At 36.7% G+C, this 16,500-nt stretch overlaps 1 protein-coding gene across 1 annotated transcript in view; it reads right to left on the bottom strand.

Moving 5' to 3' along the window:
- The window catches only part of LOC132561786 (serine-protein kinase ATM-like), a 48,407-nt gene that overhangs the window by 11,227 nt on the left and 20,680 nt on the right, over window positions 1-16,500 (bottom strand). Inside the window, exons 32-55 of the mRNA XM_060226485.1 lie at window positions 16,193-16,387; window positions 15,579-15,744; window positions 14,693-14,783; window positions 13,501-13,635; window positions 13,089-13,298; window positions 10,875-10,977; window positions 10,442-10,587; window positions 9,874-9,972; window positions 9,434-9,553; window positions 8,778-8,997; window positions 8,093-8,251; window positions 7,149-7,271; window positions 6,538-6,740; window positions 5,951-6,161; window positions 5,411-5,530; window positions 4,590-4,742; window positions 4,214-4,367; window positions 3,768-3,850; window positions 3,162-3,302; window positions 2,437-2,712; window positions 2,123-2,288; window positions 1,588-1,674; window positions 470-584; window positions 137-348 (exon numbers count right to left, since the gene is read on the bottom strand). Of these exons, the coding sequence (XP_060082468.1) occupies window positions 137-348; window positions 470-584; window positions 1,588-1,674; window positions 2,123-2,288; window positions 2,437-2,712; window positions 3,162-3,302; window positions 3,768-3,850; window positions 4,214-4,367; window positions 4,590-4,742; window positions 5,411-5,530; window positions 5,951-6,161; window positions 6,538-6,740; window positions 7,149-7,271; window positions 8,093-8,251; window positions 8,778-8,997; window positions 9,434-9,553; window positions 9,874-9,972; window positions 10,442-10,587; window positions 10,875-10,977; window positions 13,089-13,298; window positions 13,501-13,635; window positions 14,693-14,783; window positions 15,579-15,744; window positions 16,193-16,387 (3,688 nt within the window). The remainder of the gene's footprint in view (window positions 1-136; window positions 349-469; window positions 585-1,587; window positions 1,675-2,122; window positions 2,289-2,436; window positions 2,713-3,161; window positions 3,303-3,767; window positions 3,851-4,213; window positions 4,368-4,589; window positions 4,743-5,410; window positions 5,531-5,950; window positions 6,162-6,537; window positions 6,741-7,148; window positions 7,272-8,092; window positions 8,252-8,777; window positions 8,998-9,433; window positions 9,554-9,873; window positions 9,973-10,441; window positions 10,588-10,874; window positions 10,978-13,088; window positions 13,299-13,500; window positions 13,636-14,692; window positions 14,784-15,578; window positions 15,745-16,192; window positions 16,388-16,500) is intronic.

Raw genomic sequence — 16,500 nt, 5'->3', positions numbered from 1 at the left:
CAAACGATGAGATTTTGTGTACAATTTATGAGCTGAGTTAAGAATGTCCACCTCAATCATAATGACCCACACTACTATTTTATAATCCAGTTTGACTTTTTAATGTTCAATAACATATCTAGCCTAAATCACTTACCTGAACCACTGGCCATCTCCAGCATATCTCGGGCAGTGTTAGTAGCATTGAGCTCTGAGGCATCATCAGTACGGTCACGCCTATGCTGAAGTGCATATGCCTTGGCAGGTGACATGGACCAAGTATTGATGGGGTCGTAGAGCAACACCTCCAAAATTGTCAGCAGCGCCTCCTGGTGGTCATGCATCACTTCCATTGTCTTTTCACAACACCTGTGCATTTTACATTTTAACATATAAAATACCGGTACAAAAAAGTTTTGTCCTTTCCTCGTTCCTTTAACAGCTATTTACGGAAAAGAAGTATATCATTAAACACCATGAAAACCCTTACCTACGAAACACACCCTCGACTCCTGATACACCCATACCGTCCACAATATCTCGTGTCAGCCGAAATGGTACAGTTTCTGGAGTTGGCAAGATTCTGCCTTGTTCAAACGCAACACCTACAGCAAAGAAATAAAAAAAGTCAACAGAGGCACTGTTTCTATAGGGATGGAAATATCCGTACAATTATATATAGGATGAATATGAAATCAGAACTGCAAAGAAGTATGGTGTGTCAAACATATTCTAATTTAAATATTAATGCTAAATTATATATTAATATTCTAATCTTCATCATTTTAAAAGGTATCTAGTTGTATTTAGGTTTTTATCTAATTTACTTAATTTAAAAGGGGCTTCCATACCACTAGGCATTGTTTTCAAAACTAGCAGATGAAGCACAATATACATGAACCAAATGGGACCTTATTACTCGAAACAATTTTCCAACTGGAAACCTTTTTCTCTGGAATTGAAGATAAAATATGATTGACTAAGATACAATAAGAATATGAAAAAAAGATATAACATACAAGATACAATAACAGTGTCACAAACAAAGAATATGAATAATAAGTTATATCAATTAAAACTGATTCAACAAAAATGGCATCACTTTGATATGTAGCAGTGTTTGACACATCAATAGGAAGACCATCATAACCTTAAAAGGAGTAGTAGATATCTAAGAAACATTTTTGCCTTTTTTGGTTTTCTGGTAAATTTTTTCATTTTTTCACAGAAAATTCTAATGGTGCTGGTTTTTTTTATATAGCCAGACAGAGCACACTGGAAATGCAAATCTTACATGGTGAACTCATCATTACAAATGCACTCCCTAGTCATGTCAATAGTCAATTAAATTATCTTGTCAAGCTTGACTGTAATTATTTTAAAGTTTTTGGACAAAATTTAAACTTCTTAGTTGGAAATCTGCAATGGTCAGCTCTGTGTGTTCATGTGTGTTAATACTCACTTATGTCTATGTGAATTCCGAGCTGAGAGTGTAAAGGTCACCAGTACTTACCTATTTATGCTTATTTAACTCATTGTGCACTTTAAGCTCTTCTGGTTCAGAGTATGAACACTAAATACCTGTGAATGAGTAATGTTAATGCTTACCTAGGTCAATATGGACGAGTTCAGCAGTTTTACAATCCACAAGAATGTTCTGTACATGTCGGTCTCCGAGACCCAGTATATAGCCCACTAAAACAACCAATCACAATGAATCAGGACAAGAATGGCGTCCATACATATGTAACGGATGCTAAAAGTATGACAAAATTCCTTTAACAAATATGATAATATATTAATATTAATATGAAACATTTCCAGATTTTTTTCTGAACACAGTTGAACCCAGGTTGTCTCCCCTCCCTGGTTTCTACATATCACTATGTTTTCTAAAAGCCACAGTGAACATCAAAGCTATACTTATTACCACTTCCTTGAAGAAAATGCATCAAAGGAAAAATGAATGGTTTCTGAACACATTTGAACCCAGGTTGTCTCCCCTTCCTGGTTTCTACATATCACTATGTTTTCTGAAAGCCACAGTGAACATTAAAGCTATACTTATTACCACTTCCTTGAAGAAAATGCATCAAAGGAAAAATGAATGGTGATCAGTTATTGTACTACTAGGTGGGATTACCTATAGAGTTGGTGGCCACACTCTTGGTGTAGGCGAGCCGGCGTTCATACCAGTGAGCAGGCTCTGGAAATTTTTCCATGAAAAAGTGACGGAACACAGGTCGGAATTTACTACACACTCCTAGGAATGTTTTGTATTTTACCTCTGCTGGCTGGGTATGTACTCCCTACAATATAGAAAATGTAAAATTTAAAGTGGACACATGTTCTGTAAATTTAAATATTTGAAGACTTTTATCTTCGTAGATGCCTTTGTACATGCTTCAGATTAATTCCCAATGATAATTACAGGATTAAGATTAGTTTCTGACTTACAGCAAGTTGTCGTCGACTGTCCATGGCCAGAGCATCCTGAGGGCGATAACGCCTGTGGGCACCCTCTGCCTCACTCTTGCCTCCGATCAGGTATGTTCCGATGGGAAGGGTGCCCTCGCACCACTCAAGCAGGCCACTTCGCTGTGACAGTGGGATGACCTTGTATTGGCGAATCTGAAGGCCACGCTTCCTTGTTTCTGATTTCTTCTTGAGAAGGTTGTTGACCATGTTAAATACCTGTTGCATCACAGCATCCTGACGAAGGTCATCACGACCCTAGAATCATCACAAAATGAGATCTTCATACATGACTGCTAACAGGTCCGTATTTATATCAATGCATTTGCTGACTTCTGGCTCAACAGCCAAATGATTGACTTCAGAAGAAGTTCTCATAGGATAGCAGTAATTGTGGCTAAGCTTTTCAAGGGTGGCATGTACATGTATATTGTCAGTCTCATAAAATAAATTTAGAAAAACAATCTAATCAATCTCAAATCCATGTCCAATAAAAAAAACATAACTTTTTGAAAATAGTTCTTCTTCTTAAATATATTAAAATATTGCAAAAATTTAAGACTGAACAGATGACAAATATATTAAAATATTGCAAAAGTTTCAGACTGAACAGATGACAAATATATTAAAATATTGCAAAAGTTTCAGACTGAACAAATGACACATTAACATTCGAGATGGCAAATTTAGAATCATCTCCCCCTTACCTTCACAAGCTGACAGTAACTTCTACCATTTGATCCCATACATGATATGATTTTTGGCAAGTTGATGCCGCCTGCCAACTTAAATGTCGGTTGAAAATTGTGTATATAGGTAATGTTTGTGTATCTTCCACTGCGGTCCACCTGAAATTTGTCAATGAAGCTTCAGCATATCTTAAAGGTCAAAGTTCATTGTAGTGACAGTGTAATTGAAAATAAGTTTAATACTAATAGTGATTATAAAAGACTCTGTGATGCTTTATGACACATGTACATCTTTTCCAAATTCCAATGCCAGTTTGTGATTCAAATTATATTCTAGTTCTAAATGAAATATCAACTTCCTTATAATGTGAGTGAATTGCAACATTTATAATGATAGTGCAGTCTTAAAGGTAAAATTTAAATTCTGCATTTTTTTTTTTTTTTTTTGCTATACTCTAGTTTTAAACTGAGGAAACATAACATTCTGAGCTAACAACTTATCTGTAAGGTTTCATCAGACTTAATCATATACATACTGGTCGTGCGAAAGAAAAACTTCAAAACATATAGAAAATACCAAAACACACAGTAGACAGTTTACTGCATGTAATATGTTTAACTTACAGGAATTTCAACGGTAGGTACAGCAATATTACGCAAGTCTTTCACAGCAGGCAGCTTCAGCAAGCTAGGAAAGGGGATTGGCTCTGTAACAGTAAAAGAAATTCAGGATAAAATTGACCAAGTCACTTCCTAGATTTAATTATTAGCTGAATTAACCATAGCTATTGTAAGAGTATTTCTTCAGGCATTATCCATGGAAGCAGAATTCCTGTTGCTTTCATAAAACACATTTTCAATGCTCTAATCATAATCTAGAAACCAGATCATAATACTCTGCTTACACTTTTAAACAAAGGTTTAGAGGAGCTTTTAATGGTCCACATTGTGTCAAATCTTAATTTTAAGAAAGATGTATAGGCTAATCAATACCAGCACCTTTTCGAATACTTAATAGTTTTATAAATCAGAGTGTTTTTAAAGACATTATAAAAGTGATGCATCAGTACTTGTCTCTGCCTTGTACTTTGTGACCGGGTAGTTAGCCAGTTCTATGTAAGCCAGACAGAGCTTCTCCATGTCTTTAACAATATGCGCGACAGAGTTATGCCCCTTGTCAGCCTTTAACCTCTCCACCAAGTTCTTGGCTGCTTCAATTCTCCCCTGTGCCAATAATAATATCAATAATCAATTCCTTTCAATTAAGTTCCCTTCATGTAAAAAGGGCAAATACACAGTTCTGTTGTTTCAATCAATAGTTGAATAATGACTATCTGAAATTGTAGTCCTCTATGAAAGAAGTCAATATCAGTGTATGTATTATTGTTGCACATACAATATTTATATGATTTTTCCATCAATCATCAAGACTCCCCTGTAACTTACCTCCTCCTCTCTGGCCATGTCAGACAATGTCCTTGTCAACTTGCTCTTTCTGTTAGGGTCTTTGAAGATGTCAGCATCCATCTTGGCATGGGCTAAAGCAAGTATACAGAAGAGTGTGTGATGAGGGTGGTCTACTGCTGTCCTCTCAATTACCTGTACAGAATATAAGTGAAGTATAGTAATTAGTTACAGCATTGTCCTGAACTCATCTATAATGTCTTCAACCATTTCGTCAAAAGGAATGTACATGTGCAGAAAAAGTAATGAATCAAGGCAGTTGGTCCGAGTATAATCAAATACGCAGCAATGACATAATTTCTTAAAGCTTTGCCCTTCAATAAAACCTACACCTATGTACTACAAATGCACTAGTTGTACAGTAAAGATGTCACACACCATTGGCTTAAAGAAAATATGTCAAATTTCTAGTCTGAACTGCTTTCCTGAGGTTCTTTCTTAACTTCTACTCCTATCTGTAACCGTTCCTTAATCTTTATTAATCTTAATTCTTCACATTTGGCTTTCGGTATGATCTGCTTCTCTGGGTTCTTTCTTAAATTCTACTCCTATCTGTAACCGTTCCTTATTCTTTATTAATCTTAACTGTTAACACTTGGCTTTCGGTATGTTGGACACGGAAATGGAAAATCATAACATGATATGTTCTACTTCGCATGAAAACCATACAAAAACTTTCAAATTTCTGAGTGTTAAAAAAAAAAACAAAAAAAGATGTCGCACACCATATCACAGTGATATTATGTAAATCCTTTCATTCTCATAAACTTAAAGCTACATTTCATTGGCTATTGTCCTCTTACCTTATTGAGTGTATTTTGAAATAGTGGACACTGGTCCTTGTGGGGCCGAGTGTCCATCCTAGTGGCCAGCTGGTACATCAGGGGCAGTAACTTGTATGTACTAAGGTTCTCTATACTGTCCTACAATAAATATCATGATTATTACACAAAACGTACAACAGCTGGACAGTAGCACAATAAATGAAACTCACGTAAAACAAAATGTTACTGCTATACAATTACAAACGATGATAAATTTTTTTTTTTTTGTCACTTTGATCTTTCAATTTGGCTATGTGAGAAACTAAAAAACAGGAGAACCATTACTCTAGATAACCTAGCTGTCATCCAGATGTGGTTGACATGTTTTGACAACATCTAGATCACAATAAAATTGATAAGTTTCTCGAATGTTGAGGAGCCTTTATTTCCACATTCCAACTTGACTTGCATATATAGAAGCAATAACTTATATAGGAATGCAGTTTGTTGAAATATGTACCAGAGCAGTGACACAGACAAGTTAATGTTTACGCACAAATAGATAAAAATAACATCTACCTGTATGATTTCATTGACTTCCTGGTCATTATTGTTACTGAACCAGAGTGAGGTCAGTCTGAAAACACGAAGGTCATGTCGATCTCCTGCCTTGAGACAGCGCATATAGTTCTCCACAGCTGTCACCAGAAAGCGGCCTTTGTCGTCCTCCAGGGCTGTAATCTCCTGTCTGTCAATCTGACTCTGTTTATTTAGAATGATGAAGTACTTCCTACAAAACCAGGACATTTCAATAACCAGATTATCTTTTAGTTAGTAATGTATCATATAAGATGCTCAGTTTCTAAGACGTGGCCAGCCAAATGGTCCTGGAAGACTGCAACAGTTCTGCCTCCATGACTGCTTCAAATCCCCAGATAACCAACCAAGAAACTTGTTAGATTTCATGACCATCGAAGAGAATACCTAAATGTACCACAAACAATGTCAGAAACTGATGTGATGACGGTAGGGTATGCTTTCTTTAGAACTCACCTTGGAAAGATTTCTAATATTTTATTTCGATCTCCTTCAGTAAATCTTGTCCATCGTGATTGATTGAAGGATGAAGTGAAATGTAACTGTTACCCCTCTCACTAGAAACTTACTCTTTTGTATTGTCTCCAACTTGTTTCAGGGACTCAATTTCCTTCTGAGCTTTCTTGAACAGGTTCTGTTTGGCCTCAAAAGTGCTAGACTTCATGTAATTGACGATGTGTTGATACTGGCTGTCAGCGTAGCGGGCGAGTGCTAGGTACGAGTCCAATGCTGCGTCGTCCTCGATTCCAGCCTGGTCCAAGATTGAAACTGCCTGTGAGGTTATACAAAGGTCAAATGGCCAAATAAAGGTTATGTAATTAGAATACAAGGTAAAACAAATGACGTTTGATCAGGATACATTTATTTCAACTTCATATAAACAAATCATCAGAAATATGTAAAGGTATTACATGTAGTCATCTACCAGGTGTTCATATAATATCTAGTGTCGAAGGTCATAATTACAAGTATCATAAATTCATTTCATACAATTTAACACTGCAGTGGTCTCTCATTTAAGTTCTAAATACCGTATTTATCCTAATAAATGCCCCGGGGGCGTTGCAGACCCCAGGGGGGTGGGGTGCGCGTTTATTAGAGAGGGGGCATTAATTAGGATAAATACGGTATTAAATATCTCTTTAAAATTATATTTGAATGTAATGATATAAGGTTATACTTTTTCAAGGTAATCTTCCATGATGATGTTTGGGTTCTCCGATCTAGTTTCCGCCAGCCAGTTCCCATTTATACACAGTACTTTAGCATAGTATGTGGTAGCATCCTTATTCTTCCTGTGAACCTGTGGTATACAGATAATAAAAACTTAATATCCTCATCAGGTGATGGTATCCACCATCATATAATCTTCAGAAGTTCAGTGGTGACATTTATTTTTTCAAAAGTTGAAACAGCATGGATATCTAAAGAATGGCTTGACCAGACATGGTACAAAGAGCAGGGTTATTGGAAAAGTCCACAATCTTGCAATATAACTGAAAGATAGAGCAAGTATGTACTTTGATCCAAAAAACTGATTTACCTACCATCATACTATCCACAAAACTGATTTACCTACCATCATACTATCCAAAAAACTGATTTACCTACCATCATACTATCTACAAAACTGATTTACCTACCATCATACTATCCACAAAACTGATTTACCTACCACCATACTATCCACAAAACTGATTTACCTACCATCATACTATCCACATAACTGATTTACCTACCATCATACTATCCACAAAACTGATTTACCTACCATCATACTATCCACAAAACTGATTTACCTACCATCATACTATCCACATAACTGATTTACCTACCATCATACTATCCACAAAACTGATTTACCTACCATCATACTATCCACCAAACTGATTTACCTACCACCATACTATCTACAAAACTGATTTACCTACCATCATACTATCCACATAACTGATTTACCTACCATCATACTATCCACATAACTGATTTACCTACCATCATACTATCCACAAAACTGATTTACCTACCATCATACTATCCACAAAACTGATTTACCTACCATCATACTATCCACAAAACTGATTTACCTACCACCATACTATCCAAGTTCAGTGCTGTTCGTACCTTTTTAAGTTGTAAGATAATGTCTTTCATGAGATGTTTGGCTGTGTTCTGCTCCCTGCGGGCCCAAAACATGTTGGCTTCTTCCACCATCTTGTTGATGTGAAGGTCAAGGACTGATGTTTCAAGGGACTTCAGTCGACCAATGGCTCTCTCTGCTACCTGTAACAGGGGACAACGTCTAATCTGGTAAATCTACACACCTGTATTGACTCACCTTGTTGGTAGAATTATAATACTGAGAATGACACATCAAACAGTGAAATTGTGCATATCCTGAATAAGGTTATACAATATATTTCTGTTGCTGGCCTGAAAGAGCTGAAATTTGCCTAAATTATCTGCATTCAAAATTGACTAATTTCTGCTTGCCAAGACTGGAAAATCTTTGAAAGAAATCAATCTTTATGTTGATTAATTTACAAAGTGAAACTGTCAAATATTACATTTAACTGTTTATCTTTGATCAATGACCACAATAAAAGGACTACATATAGAACATGATGTTATGATGCTATGGTGTAAATATAAACCAAAACTATTGAGAGATATGACACTGATAAGGAACAGGACAAGATTGAATGTGACAGAATGTGACAATGGACGAATACAGGTAACATCATATGTCCTTCCACCAATAAAATGGAGGGGGACATAAAACAGCTAATATAAGAAGGTTATACTGTACCTGATGCCTGCCTGCCCCACTGCTGAGTCTAGCCAATTGTAACAACTGTCTCTGTAGACAGTCAGACACAGCAGAGTTATCCCCCTTGTTTAGGAACAGTTGTAACAGTGTGATACGAATGTTATAGATTGGTTCTAGGAACTCAAAGTCATTGCTGGTTAGGTAGGTTTCATCCTCGCCTGACCAACGTTCCAGTAGACTTGACAACTCAGCATCATTCCTTAGAACAGAAATTTGTTTACAGTAAAAAAAAAAAATTTTTCCTAATAAGTTCATGATTTATGAAATGGGCATGCACTGCAGTAATATTTCTGTCAAAAACTTTTTACCTTCAAAGAGTAGTGAAAAAAAAATGAGAAATCTTCCAATCAAGTTTTCAAGAATGAGATCAAAGAAATGCTTTAATGTTGAGTTTTATTTCTTGACAGACATCTATAATCATTTCTGAATTTATTCCAATTAGTAATTATTCACACCAATATTACTTATGAAAGACTGTTTCATCACATTAATGCTTACAGTACTCCGTTTTGATACAGTACATAGTATTTCTATGATATAGAAACAACAATCAGTGATTTATCATCACTTAATTCAGCCAAAAATCTTGACAGTGTTTAACATTACAGTATATTCATGTTCTGTTATATTCTTACCTGAGATTACAGCTGATGGCGGTCTCTATCTGTGAGACACAGTTGAGGTCAGTCAACATGGGGTATAGACAGCGGGCACTCTCCATACTTCCCTCCCTCAGTCTCTCCATCACACACAACCTGTCACAGCAATCAATCAGAGTAAAATTTGTATCAAAAACAAAAAACTATTCTTTATCTGTCATCTTAACATACTGTAGAAACATTAAACAATGGAAAACCATTTATATTATCAAATATTTACATTTGCCAATTTGACTTCAAGATTTGATGATCAATAATTTGTACATTATAGTAGTTTAGACATTAGCATCTGTCAAAAACTTGACATTTCATGTATCACTACATGTATATTTTTATTGATAAAGTAAACATGTTGTTACTTTTATCCAAAATTGTAAATAGTTATCAGTTTATCAAGTGTTTTTGTATAAATATACCTGGCTGTTTGGATTGCAGTGGAAGCCATAGAGAGGTGATCGTCTCTAACTGCGTTCAGGGCAGCATAAACAGCCTGCTGGTATCCTGTCTGGTTACATCTACAGAATAATATGCATGATATATTAGATTCCAGCTATAATTACGAACAGAGCTCAATAGATCCTCCTACTTCCACTTTATTTTGTTATTATAGTATCTTTGCTCCAATCAGCTGTTTTCTTTTCTCTTCTTCAAAATTACATTCTATCATACCATAATTTCTGTACTTGAAAGGCAACACAAACACATTATTGGGGGGTTGGTGTCCAATGACCTACAATCCAAACCCCTAGCACCTAAATATGGGGTCTGGCATACACTAACCTCTATATCTTGAACACTTAATATCTAAGTGGGAATTTGGGTCTGGGTTGGTGTCCACTGACATGAAACACTAACATTTAGTACCTGGGTGTGTGGTCTGGCATACACGGGCCAACATCCCGAATGATTTAGGGGTCAGTTTCTCTAAACTTCTTTTAGCTGAGAGTAGTGTCCAGCATCAACTGGACACCTAACCCCTATTACCTGAGTGTGGGATCCAGTGTCCACTGACCAGCCTTCCAGGCTGCCTGATACTGTAGCTCCTGTACATTAGGGGCAACATCTGTTCCTGTTGATATCCCATGGAAGTAGTTATTTAACACTTCAAGGGCACCAAAATTTTGCAAAGCCTACAAAACATGATAAAGAACAAGGTGAGGTGTCATGTCTGATTATCAAATATGTCACAAAACAAAGGATGAAAAAGTGAGGCTAGATAACAACTTAAAACACAATAAACAAAATATAAACAAAGTGAGCTGGAGTTTACAAACAACATTACGCAAATACCAACATGGCAACATACTCATAACTCATGACAGTGAGCTGGAGGTTACATAATTATACCTCTATTCTTTTATCAAACACCATATTAAAAAATATCTTATACAATTGCATAAATGGGAAGCATTCTGACCTGCAGTAATCCCAGATTTGAACCAGCTGTGGAACTGGCCTTGTCAATGTCATATGTAACTAAAGCTTTGTCCCACAGATTCTCATGCTCGTACGTCTTAACTCTAAAAAATGAAAACGTAATATTAGAACTTGTTCATTCTATATGGAGATTTTTTTCCCAGTATTCTTCTCTATGGTACTGGTTTTACCTTATACATGTAATGTACATTACTCTTTCACACATCTCCATGTGCTCAAATGTTATAAAATATATTGGAATGTCATCCTAGGTAATTTTGGTGTCATAATGGATTAAAACTTACCATATTTTCTGGGCGGGTTATAAGCCACAGGGCCAGTTTGTAGTGATTTTTTTCCTGTTTGATCCACATATAAGCCGCACCACAATATAAGCTGCGCCCTTTCTCATGAAATGGTAACAGTTATGTTGACCAAAGTTTGTTGATATAACAGACAATTTATCAAGATCATCAGTGAAACATTTGATAAAGTTTACAAATGAATTACCAGTATAAACATTATTTTATTGATGCATTTAAAAAAAAACCCCGTAAAATAGCAAATAATGAACTCGTTTGGCTTGGGTGCCTTCGACGATTGTCTATGCACAGATATAGGGCCTGTCGTTACGTACAGCTTACTTAACAATATCTCCATTGGTGTCTGTAATGTTAAATACTAACAAAGGCCCTTGCATGCTGACAAAATTCTTATAGTCCCATATTATTTCTTCTTGTAAGTTACACGAAACCATTAATATTGTTAACAAGCATGGTGGTCATTCTAGAATTTGACCTATAACCTGATGACCTATCGATCCCAGGATGAAAAAGGCTATTGTAAACTTCCACAATGGCATCAAAGTAAACACAAAAGTCCAGAAGATATTACTGAGATTATGATAAATTAAATCCAAAAGAATGTTCTTTTTATTTCAATCTTCAAATCATCCTGTATATGATTGCAAATCTAGACGATCTGTTTCAGTCACAAACAGGTGACGGACAGGTACCCATTAAAATGTTCAGTACTGTTTCGTACTGGTGTACTGGTACACTTTCTGTTTGTTTTTGTTTTTCATCATCCTGCTGATTTTTTTCGTCCACATACAAGCCGCATCGGTATATATGCTGCAAGCCCGACTCACGAGGAAAAAAGGTGCGGCTGATATTCTAATCCAGTAAATATTGGAAATAATGTTTTTTCAGAGAAATTGTTTTCAAATTTCAATGTGATCTGCTAGATGGACAGAGACATATATAACTCAGAGATAAGAAACTTCTAGTGCTTACCATTGGTCGCACATGACCGGATGTCTAATAATAACTTATCTTACAACAATGAATACACCCTTCACTTCAAGACTTCTAAGACAGAACTACGAAGTATAGTATATATGCAATGTATCTTAGGAAGTAAATGTTTATTGTAGTATTTAATGTTTAGTCTGCAATGCCTTCGTGACATTAACGAGATATGATTCATCATTTGTACGGATTAATTTTCTAAAAATACATAAACTTTCTACATGTCCAATGTCTTTTTTTAAATATTGTCAGCATACCTATTATTTATTTGATTTGAATTTGGTTTTCATATATTACACATGAAACTCATCTTTCATTACTTATGTCAGTATTTATACAACAAATTTGTATTTAACATGGTGGCTGTCAACTTGTGCCACAGATCTAGGCTTTGGATTTATACAAGTTCTGTGTTTTGTTCGTGATTTCAATTAAGATGACTTTGATAGTAAGATACATGTTGACGCTAAAGTTTGATAACCAAGCTGTGAAATGGTGGTAATTTCACATCAAAGTTTTCTTACATGGCTGCTTGCAGTGTGTACATGATCATTGTCCTTCTCGGCTTTAGGATGATATAAGCTCTTTCTGTAGCTTGTTGATGGTATAAAAATGATTTTCAGGTTTTAATATCTTATTAATCACTCACCTCGAATTTCATTATTGCTGTGATAAGTATCTGATAAGATTAAGTCCTTAAAGCTACGAAAGGGTCAGTACTTTTTATCATCTCTACATGCCACCTCCTCTCAGGCTCTATACATTTCTTTCATGACGAAAATACAGCCATGTGGGATCTTATGAGAATGCTGTAGTTGCCAATCTCTGTTTTAATATATACCACGGTATATAGATGCTACGATTTTCAGATATGGAAATGATTTAAGGACCCAGAAAGTATGTACCTTGATGAGGTGTCTGCCAGTCTCCCTGCTCCACATCCATAAAGGCCATCGGGGTCACCAATTTGCTGAAAGGCCTCCATCAGCAGGTCCTGTACATTGATGCCGACCTCTGTTGATGCACAGCTAACCGAGTCTATCCGTGTGTCCTGCGTGAAGTCCTGAGAGAGACTAAGACTGCCTGAAGAATTACGACTATCTTCCTCCTGTTGTCTGTTAGGGAAAAACATTCAATAGTAATACCTCAAATTTACAGTGCCTCTCAATGTTTGTATGATTTTAATGGTATTTCAAACTTAGGTACAACATGCCAGTATTTATCTGTGAGGATCACAACAGATCTCAGAGTACAGCTCTGTAGTACTTACCTGTGTACATCACACCAGATCTCAGAGTACAGCACTGTAGTACTTACCTGTGTACATCACACCAGATCTCAGAGTACAGCACTGTTGTGAAGTGGGCTGAGCAGTAGAGAGCTGCCTTAGCAACATGCAGGTAGTTCAAATCCAGCCAGAAATTATTATCCCAAGCTGTCATCTGTCTTCTCCTGGGTAAACAAAAAACAGTTCATAGTATATACAGTAAACAATCCATGTGGCATTTTTTTAAACAGAATTCTAAGTATTACTGTCTTTAACAGACTATGTTTAGTGGTAATAGGACTCAACCCTTATTTTACAGTCTCCAGAATATTTGTTCCTTTTTCCTCTATTTATTATAAATTCTAGATGTCTTTTATTACTTTAGCAAATTTTTCTCCTTTACATGAACCTTTAAGTGTCAAGAAGACTCTTCCCTCCTTTGGTCTCTTGTTGCCTGACATACCACTCTTTGGTCCTCTGTTACTGCCAGGCTTACTAAATATTTCTCCTAGGGCCGCTCTTGCTCCAACACTTACATCTCCTTAGGCTTCTCTTAACTTACCCCCTCCTTGGACCTCTCTTGTGACTTAACCTACCCCTCCTTGGACCTCTCTTGTGGCATAACCTATCCCTCCTTGGCCCTCTCTTTCGGCTTAACTTACCCCCTCCTTGGACCTCTCTTGTGACTTTACTTACCCCTCTTTGGACCTCTCTTGTGGCTTAACCTACCCCTCCTTGGCACTCTCTTGTGGCTTAACCAACCCCTCCTTGGACCTCTCTTGTGACTTAACTTACCCCTCCTTGGACCTCTCTTGTGACTTAACTTACCCCTCCTTGGACCTCTCTTGTGACTTAACCTACCCCTCCTTGAACCTCTCTTGTGAACACTTACTCTCTTGTGGCTTAACCTACCCCTCCTTGGACCTCTCTTGTGGTTTAACCTATCCCTCCTTGGCCCTCTCTTGTGGCTTAACCTACCCCTCCTTGGCACTCTCTTGTGACATAACTTACCCCTCCTTGGCCCTCTGTTGTGACTTAACTTACCCCTCCTTGGCCCTCTGTTGTGGCTTAACCTACCCCTCCTTGGACCTCTCTTGTGACTTAACCTATCCCTCCTTGGACCTCTCTTGTGACTTAACTTACCCCTCCTTGGACCTCTCTTGTGACTTAACTTACCCCTCCTTGGGTCTCTCTTGTGATTTAACTTACCCCTCCTTGGACCTCTCTTGTGACTTAACTTACCCCTCCTTGGGTCTTTCTTGCTGTCTGAGATGCTGCACCACTTTTAGCATGGTCCTAATGGAGTCTTTAGTGAAGCATACAGTTGTGGAATCTAACAAAAAATTTAAGTCCCCATTATCAATCTGTATACAAGTACAATTTCACAGAAAACGATATAATTTTCAGTATTAAATCAAGTTTTTCAAAGACTCTTCTAAACCTAAACAAAAGTAAACAGGATCTTTAACATCAGAATTCAGCAAACTTAGCAATATATCCTTCAGCACCAAATTTTAGAAAATGAAATATATATAGATATTTATAGATCAGACATAAAACCTTTTTACCATGGAGATGGGAACAGTCTAACAATAGGCAGTCAGAAATATTTCTTTGCTTGGCAACTTGGTAAAAATGACGATCAGTTTGAGGCTGAAATAGGGAGCAAGTTCTTCCTTAGTCATTCATGTTTCATGTGTTAGCTTTGTATATTGCCCCTTGAACACTCAAGGTCCTATTGAGTCAGTCTCCTAATAATAGCTGCAGACTGTTTCACTGAACAGCATGTAGAAGATCCATCACATGTCATCAAACATTGGAGTAATCACAACAGCACATCACATTTCTATGTTCAACTATGTAATATATACAAAGAGGGATCTGAATTTTGGAAGACAGTCCACTATCCAAAGAAATATTTGCATAAAAATTTGGCAATATATATTTCTGACAGCTTAAAATATGACCTCAAAAAGTCAGGAATGACAAATTTAAGTTCATAACTTGGTACAGAGAAGCTAAAGGTGAGTAAATGACTACTTTTTGTTAAGTAACACTCTTTCATCAAAAGAAGAACTCAAACTTCACCTCATCGCTTTTGGCTGAGAGATTTGCATGGCATTCTCACCTGTCTTGTCTACAGGTGTGACACTGCGGCCTTCCAGGTTACCATGGCCACAGTGGGTGGAGAAGAACGCAGACACTTGTCGGGACAGAACATCTTTGTGGATTTCTGCTCCTTGTACCAGGATGTCATGTATCAGCAATGGTAATACGATCTCACAGAAGTTTGTCTGTACAGGTAAAAATACAGGTGTACATTTGTCTGTCAATAGCTCTTGGTAAATCAATTATATTCAATTACTTGGCAAATAATGAAATTATGAAGTGTTCCACATATCATATTTTTCTTCAAAAGATGAGACTACAATGCTTCAAACTTTTATGCTATCATACCAATTCCATTACATATACTTTATACAATGTCAAATTAAATTGAGCAGGTAACAAATCACAAATAAGTAGTTATGAGAGTATCTAATTAAGTTTGTTTAGAGACCTGTATGACTCTGCTTGAGGATCTATGCTTGGTTGGCTCAACAAATCTTTCAAATTTTGAAAAAGATACTGACATGTATCCAGATGTAGGGGAAACCAAAACAGCAATGAAATTAAGTGGTAGGTTAATAATGTATCAAACAACTTTCCTCTGATAGTTGTGATATATGGTGTTCTATATACCTTCCTTTCACAGATGGGTTCTAATAAGGCCAGAATCTCATCCTTGACAGCGCCACTCTGTATCAGTGTGACGGTCAGTCTCCTGACCCAGTTTCCATGGTTACTGGTGTTAGACAACCATAGTGTTTCCCTGTCTACAAGTCCACAGAACTGGTCAGTACTTGTTGGTTGTTTGGACTTTGTACGAGCTGTTACCTGTTCAACAGAATGTTCCATTTCAGAATTAATTTTCTTTCAATTCTGACTAAAATTCCTAAGAAGTCATGTTGTCATGTCTTACTTTGCATAGCATTAAAAACATCACAAAG

The sequence above is a fragment of the Ylistrum balloti genome, unplaced genomic scaffold, assembly GCF_031769215.1.
Source record: "Ylistrum balloti isolate Yb309-2 unplaced genomic scaffold, AGI_CSIRO_Ybal_v1 Utg371278, whole genome shotgun sequence".
NCBI classification, from domain to species: domain Eukaryota; kingdom Metazoa; phylum Mollusca; class Bivalvia; order Pectinida; family Pectinidae; genus Ylistrum; species Ylistrum balloti.
Note: the sequence above shows the minus strand (reverse complement) of the source record. Positions and strands in the feature narration are given on the sequence as shown.